The 8,115-nt window shown below is 48.9% G+C and overlaps 1 protein-coding gene across 1 annotated transcript; it reads right to left on the bottom strand.

Annotated features, from left to right (window-relative positions):
• LOC8059027 (protein DETOXIFICATION 49) lies at positions 4,983 to 6,896 on the bottom strand. Its single transcript, XM_002462649.2, has one exon. The coding sequence runs from the start codon at positions 6,799 to 6,801 to the stop codon at positions 5,158 to 5,160; it is 1,644 nt and encodes a 547-aa protein (XP_002462694.1). The 5' UTR covers positions 6,802 to 6,896; the 3' UTR covers positions 4,983 to 5,157.

The raw sequence follows: 8,115 nt of genomic DNA on the forward strand, positions 1-8,115 counted from the left end.
TAGACCAACTTTGATCTTAGGCGTGCCGTGCCATTATCGAAGAAATCTGATACAAGATCCATTGATGGCATAGGGTTCGGTTCGCCGGATGTTATACAAATATCGAAGGAAGTCGGTATGAAAAAAATCGCCGAAAGTTTTAAAAGATTTGTGAAACTTTGTCTATAGAATTTTAAATCTCTGAATGAATGTCCGAATAGAGAACAATTTAATGAAGGTCACCGATAAATTAAAACCAAAAATCAGAATTTCAATTCAGGGGAAATTTCAAACCCTGGTGCTGGTGGTGCTGGTGCGTCAACTATCGCTTTTACATCTTTGGGGGCTCAAAACGGTTGCTTCGTGATTCAGGGATTCAGGACTCCAGTGCCGCACGGATGCGTTGCCCGGCCGTCATCAGCTGTCTCATGACTTGACAGGTATACTACACACGGTTGATGATGATATAATAACCAACTTAATTTCGATGCCAAAATCCTTCAAGACACGCATTATGCGTTCTCGCCTTCGCCCGTGTGGCCGTGTCGCGATGCAAGTCGTTGGTCAAGTACGTGCATGTGCCGCTGGTCGCTGCACCTGCTTGCCAATCTCTTGTACTAGCTTGTCACCTGCATGCATGTCTTGCACCGTGCGTGGCCGTGCCACGCCACATGGGCTGCATGCGCCGGTCGTGTTTTCCTTGGGTGTTCGCCGAAACGTGACATGCTTCGAGGAGGATGGCTCACCGCTCACCTAGCTAGTCGAGTCAAGTCACCTCTCCAACTCCATGGGGTTCCACGGAAATACGTGGCCGGGAACAGGTCGGTCGGTCCTTCACGTCACGCTCTCTCCCTCGGGGGCAAACGGAGACGGCGGCGTACTCCTAGGCAACAACGACGGCGGCGTCGCTGCAAGCGTGGCAGCCCGCAGCCCGACGAGCTGTCGCCGGAGCGGGGGAAAGTGTCGCGCAGTGGGGTGACCTGGAGCGCACGTGTGGAAGCGGAATCCGCAATGATATCCGGGCCGGGAGCGCACGTGGATCCTGGGCCAAGGGGAAGCCTGCCCATCGACGCGGGCACTCGCGAGAATGCACGGGGACATGTTAACTTTTCACCTCGGAAATGGCGTCCCAGCGCTGCACTGTAGTAGTACTACTTGGGCCTGGTTTAGTTCATCCCGAAAACCAAAAAGTTTTCACATCAAATCTTATGGTACATGCATGAGACATTAAATATAGACGAAAACAAATCTAATTATAATTAAATATAGACGAAAACAAAAACTAATTATACAGTTTAGCTGGAAATCATGAGACGAATCTTTTGATCCTAGTTAGTTCATGATTGAATAATATTTGTCACAAACAAACGAAAGTGCTACAGTATCGAAAAGTTTTCGCTTTTCGGAACTAAACAAGGTGGCGCAGGCGATGATGAGGGTGTGATGAGCTAACTCTGACACACGCGCGGCCACGCCAGCGGCGAGTGCGGGGCATGTGGGCCGGGTGAGAGATCGAGATCGATCAGGCTCCACGTCGACAATTTAGTTCATCTTAGAAACTAAAAACTTTTCAAAAATTATTATCACATCAAATTTTACGGTACATGATTGAATATTAATTATAGATGAAAAAAAACTAGTTACACATTTTGTCGGTAAATCAGGAACTAAACAAGATTTTAGTCTTTAGGTCCACACGGCAGTCTCGTACATGGGAGTAACCTTCTTCGTACAGAGAACACAGTAAACTCCTGGCTGGCCGAAGCAGATGCCCAGTACAAATCGGGCTTCCCCTTTGTTGGCTTAATTATGGCACATTTTGGCGTCTACTTGCCCTATCTTAAATTATAGCTTATGCTAGCTACATTTTAAACCAAATTCCTCTAAATTTGGTCTAATTAAATGCGAAGGACAATGCATTAAGCACCAAACTAAACAGAAACTCAACAAAGTCTCTGCACTAGAAAAAAAATGGTGACATGCTTTCACAATCGCTATGTCAGATCCTGTAAGCACACACAGATCTCAACTTCACCATAGATGGATATTTTGCGAGTCTATGCATAGCAGCATAGGGGTATGTGATGCGACCATACCACAGCTAGACAAATCACATGTCAGTGATTAGTCAAAAAACAGAGACGGTTATATGGCACGTCTGCGTTATGAATAATCTCAAACGAGTAATATGATCGTCTGTAAAAATAGTTAACGGACCGTTTGCGGTGAATGTATCATGGACGGTGTGAGGACCTGTTTGTGATATTTGTTTAAGCACAGGCGAGTTGAGTAGTTGTCTATGCAATTATTATAACAGACGGTGTACAACCTGTTTGTGATTTGGGTGGTCATCCAGACTAATCTCTCGGCATTTTTTTTTGCTTTTCTGTGATATAGTTATGAACTCGTGGGAGAAAATATTAGAGACGAATACTATTGAGGGGTGTCTCTGTCAAATCTGAGACGTGTACCGTTTAGTGTCTTCTTTACGTTGTTTCTGGCATCGCAAATATCCGCATCCGCAGAGGTTAGTGCATTCTGAACAAACTATCGATGTTTACATGTATTTAAATATGATAAAAAATATTTATGGTTCCTTAATTGTGCTTAATGTGATTCATTAGATCGATTATGATCGACTCAGGTGAGCGCTTCATCGGTGTACCTAAATGGTCTTGGCCGGTGACGTTGCTAGTGGTGGTGTGACTGAGGCCTTGTTTAGTTCATGATTCTTTTTTATTTTTGTTACTGTAGCATTTTGTTTTATTTAATAATTATTTTCCAATTACGGACTAACTAGACTCAAAAGATTGGTCTCGTAAATTACAGGAAAACTGTGCAGTTAGTTTTTATTTTTATCTATATTTAATACTATATATATGTGTCAAAAATTTGATCTGATGAAAAATTTTGAAATTTTTTGGAAACTAAACCGTGCCTGACTTAACTTAACCTTTGAGTACCTAAATATAGATAAATAAAATAACTAATTTGCCTGTAATTTGTGATACGAATCTTTTGAGCCTAGTTAATCTATAATTGAATAATAATTATCAAATACAAACGAAAGTATTATAATAGCTAAATCCAAAAATTTTCACCATATAAACAAGGCCTTACATCGCAAAGGATAGAGAAGATATGCACTAGGGTTCCCCTGTTAGGTAGGCGTATAGCCAACAACTTTTTGCTAAGATAAAGACCAACATAATACTTCCTCGGTTCAATTATCTCTGGTTTTTCTTTTTTTTTTCATTAGTCTCCTTTGTATTGGCTTGGGTGCAAGGTTTTCTCGTTGCTACTCATTGGTCATTGACTAAAGGATAAAATGATAGAAACAAGCGAATTGATCATAGATTAGCTGGTTAGGTTCTTTGTAGTGGAACCTGTCCACTTGAGTTTAAGTCCCCGACTTGATACAGGTGCTCGTATTTTTTTGGATTTATTCCAGAATTTAATATCGCTATGGTTTCAGTGGTAGGCGACGTGCACTTCGACAGCGAGGCACATCTCGAGATTTGATGGTCCAACACATCTCGAGATTTGATGGTCCAACTCGGTTCTTCGGAAGTGCTCACAGAGGTAGGGTGTGTACGTGCGTGCATTCATCAGGGTGAGTGTGCGTTCGTGTATGTGAGTGTTTGCGTGTGTAACTGGGTCTCGAAAACAAAAAGAAGTAAAGTGAAAATATATTCAGATTGTAGGCGGGGTGGGGTATGCGAGTGTTTGCGTGTGTAACTGGGTCTCGAAAACAAAAAGAAGTAAGTGAAAATATATTCAGATTGTAGGCGGGGCGGGTTGTTAACATAACCCGCCCGCTCGCCACGCAAAATGATCAGTGCAAAGTTGTATCATCTGTGCTCGTTAATTAACTGGATATAAATGTTTAGCTTATAGATTCTAAATTCTTATAGTATATACGTGGAGAGAGACAGTATCCACATTGTCTCCATGTAGTATAGCGGGTCTCGCGGGTTTAGCAGCCTAGTATGTTATGTCCGCGGAAAATTTATCCGCAAAGTTTATAACTTAGCGGCTGACCGCAAACCCGCAAATAAACTTTGCGGCAAACGATGCGGGTTAGCGGACAGCCGCGAATGAGCCCGCCTGCAACCCGAAAATATATTATTAATAGTTCTCCTAGATTGGTCTATTCGTAGAACAAATTGTATCATCATTGTATCACACAACCACATAACCATGCAGTTGTTCGACATGGTTAAAATAATTACGGTATAGATTTGGTATTTTAGGAGCATTTAAGAAAAGAGAAGAAATTTAAACATGATTAGTACTGTACCGATTGCCGAATTCACCTTGGATCGAACGATTCATTGAGTTCCAAGGATCCTCTCTATACCGCGTAGTGTTACTACAGATCACTGTAGAACCATTGGTTGTATTATATTCATTCATAGTTTGATACTACCAGTTCCCAGAATCCCTGAAAACCACACACTGAAAACGAGCATAGCCACTTACCGAATCCCTCATTGTAATCCGTGGGCGCGTCACGCGTGGACAGAATTCACACCTGGAATTTCATTTGTGCACTAAACTAATGGGGAAAAAAATAAAGGCGTTCTAAAAGAAGATGGTACCAGTAACAGGGAGGCAATGTAAAAGTTTGTTTCTTCTGTTTGGGACACAACGGGCGTCAGGGAAACAAATAAGCTGAGACAGGGGCAGCAGTACCCCACTTCCGGCCAAAAATATTCTTGTTCGCACATGGCAAAGATAATGACAGTTAAATCATGCAGCATTAATAATGAAATCCTATAGGATTAAACAAATGCGATTTCCACTATTAGAGATCGGGGACACATTCAGGTCCCTGAGTCCATTGCTCACTTTGAGTAGCAAAATTTTGTTTGGCAATTGTTCTGGAATCTAGTTGGAAATGCTGGCTAACTTTTAATTTGTACAGCGGGACACTCCCTCTTTTTTCACTGTATCCCTCTCCCTCCCTCTCTCTCTCTCGCTCGTTTCAAAGAGGAAAAAAAGGAGCTAACAACACAGGGAGCTTGAAGCTTTGTATTGCTACAAATCCCCCCAAAAAAGGCCGATTAAAATTACAAAAAGAAAAAGAAAACTAATAAAGAAAAAAAGAAAACCTATAGCTATTGAATCGAGGATGCAAATCATCCATGAATCACCAGGTCCTGCCTTGCGTCGTCTCTAGACGCAATCCGCCACCATGAACAATGCGTTCCCGACCTCTGCTTTGGCCGCTTCTGCATGGCTTGTTTTGTCCTCGTCGACAATGCCGACGACGTCAAAGCCGTCTCCGCGCCCGCCACCGGTGAGCTGGCGGGCGCGCTCCGTCTGCTCCGCCCAGTCGGTGCCCAGCACGGCGCGCAGCATGAGCGCGGCGCACACGAGCTGCGCGGCCAGCATGCCGCCCCACATCCCGCGGAAGTCCAGCCCGGCGGGCCAGAACGCCAGCGCCAGCGCCACGGGCATGCCCACGCCGTAGAACGCCGAGACGTTGATCCTCGCCGCCTTCTCGGGCCGCGCGCTGCCGCGCAGCACGCCGCAGCCGGCCGTCTGCGGGCAGTTCCCCAGCTCGGCCATGCCCAGCAGCGGGAGCGCCGCCGCCGCCAGCTTCAGGATGGCCTCGTCCGCGGTGAACATCCGCGCCCAGACGCCCCTCACGGACACGGCGAATGCGCAGGCCACGAGGCCCAGCGCGGCGCCCAGGCCGAGCCCGACGCGCGCGACGAGGCGCGCGCGCTCCGGCCTCCGGGCGCCCAGCTCGTGCCCGACGCGCGTGGACACGGCGCAGCCGAGCGAATGCGGGAAGATGTAGATCAGCGACGTGGTCTGTATGAGCACGCCCATGGCCGCCACCGCCGCCTTGGGGTCGATGAGCACGCCACAGAGGAGCACCATGATCTCGTACCACCACCACTCCAGGCAGACGGACATGCAGCTGTGCACGCACAGCCTCACCAGGCTCCACCACTCCTTGGAGTTGGCGCCCACCTCCTCCTCGGCTGGCGGCGGCGCCGCCACGGACGCGCCGCCCTTCTTGGCGCTGCCGTCATCGTCATGGGCGCCGTACATTCCGCGGAGGTAGACGTACGCCACGAGGAACAGCAGGAAGTTGAGGTTGGTCCAGACCCCGCCGAGCGCGACGCCACGGATGCCGAGGCCGAGGACGCTGACGAGGAGGAAGTTGATGGGCACGTGGAGGAGCAGCGCCGCGGCGGCGCCGTAGGTGAGCGGCAGCGTGACGGACTGCGCGCGGAGGTAGATGCGGATCGGGTGGAGGAAGCACTGCAGCACGAGGTCGGGGAGGCACCACAGGATGTAGGCGTACGCCGTGGCCGCGATGTCAGGGTCCTGCCCCGTGGAGACGAGGACCCGGTGCATGGCCACCCAGAGCATGGCGATGGGCACGCACGCGGCCAGGAGCAGCAGGACGGTGCGCCGGAGCGCGGTGCGGAGGAGGTCCGTCCGCCCCGCGCCGAAGGCCTGGCCGCAGACGGGGTCCATCCCGCCGGCGAGGCCGGAGAGGACGGAGTAGCCGGTGATGTTGGCGAAGCCGAGCGCGAGGGAGCCGCCGGCGAGGGGCAGCTGGCCGAGGCGGCCGAGGAACACCATGGACACCAGGGAGCGCATGTAGAACAGGATCCCCGCGCCGACCATTGGCCCGGTGAGGCAGAGGATGGCGGCCACCTCAGCGAGCACGCTGCCGGTGCCGGTGCCGGTGCCGGGCGCCGGCCTCGGGCGGTCGTGCAGCTTAGGGTAGCTCTTGGCCGTCGGGAGGAGCGCCCTGTGGTGGCATTGCGCCAGCTCCGGGCACTGGCACGTCGCCATGGCGCTAGTGCGCGGCCTGCGTGGAGTGTCCGTGCCTGCCGCGGCCTCTGGTTTCTTTGCTGCAGAGTGCAGGGGCCACGCCTGTGTGCTGTTGTGGTGGCAGGGACGGGAGAGCTGGCATTGCGGGTGTTTATATAGATGCTTGCGGCGCATGACATTCTATCGTCTGGATTTTCCATGGGCCCAACGGGAAAAATGGTTCATTGTAAATCGACGAGATTGCTCGCTTGGCCCACAGGGCATAGAGATCCAGCTAGGACGCAAAAAAAGGAAACGACAAACTCTAAACCTGTTGCTACTAGTTACGTGTGAAAAAAGAAGATGTTTGTAGCGAAACGCCGGGCATGTACTCTACCCCAAATACACCCGAGCATTATCTCAACTAATAATTCATCAGCGCGACTTGATGTCACACGTGCAAAAAAAGGGCGTTTTGTGACGATAGCAACAAAAACTGTTGTCGATGTACTGCGCCCCCAATTCTCGAAGCTTCAAACTCAGCGCCACCATTATGCTACGTGACGATTAGAAATCACACTCCAAAGTTTAGTCTATTGGGACAAGTCATATCTCAAGAGTTTTATATTATAATGGCTATCACATAGGGATAGAGCCATTAGTTAACACGTACACGCGAATTTACGATCGCGGCGCGTGGCTTTCTCTCAACTTAAAAGTTTTGTTACAATGGGCTATCACACAAGATCATTAATTGACACGCACACGCGACATTTCCAATCGCGGCGGGTGGATTTCTCTCAACTTAAGAGTTTTGTTACAATGGGCTATCATACAGGGTCACTAATTAACACGCACACGCGACATTTCCGATCGTGGCAGGTGGATTTCTCTCAACTAAAAAGTTTTGTTACAATGGGCTATCACACAAGGCCATTAATTGACACTCACACGGCATTTCTGATTGCGGCGCATGGATTCCCTCAACTCAAGAGTTTTGTTACATTGGACTATCACACATAGCCATTAATTGACACGCACACGCGATATTTCTAATAGCGGCACGTGGATTTCTCTCTTTCTCTATATCTTTCCAATTCCTCTTTTAACTTTCCTTTCTCTCTTCAGTTACCCCACCTCCAATCTTCACTGCCATATTAGTCATCGACAATCTCACCGCACCCTGCCCACCTCCCCCCCTCTATGTTTCTTTCCTGCCCTAGTCCTAATTAGTTACTTCGTCGACGACCCTTTGCCCCGCTGCTAGTGACCTCACTGGCAACCTCACCGCCTAATTCATGCCTCGCCTTTGTCGCCTTCATTCATTGACAACGACGTGGTTACCCGGCACTCTCC

The sequence above is a fragment of the Sorghum bicolor genome, chromosome 2, assembly GCF_000003195.3.
Source record: "Sorghum bicolor cultivar BTx623 chromosome 2, Sorghum_bicolor_NCBIv3, whole genome shotgun sequence".
Lineage (NCBI taxonomy): Eukaryota > Viridiplantae > Streptophyta > Magnoliopsida > Poales > Poaceae > Sorghum > Sorghum bicolor.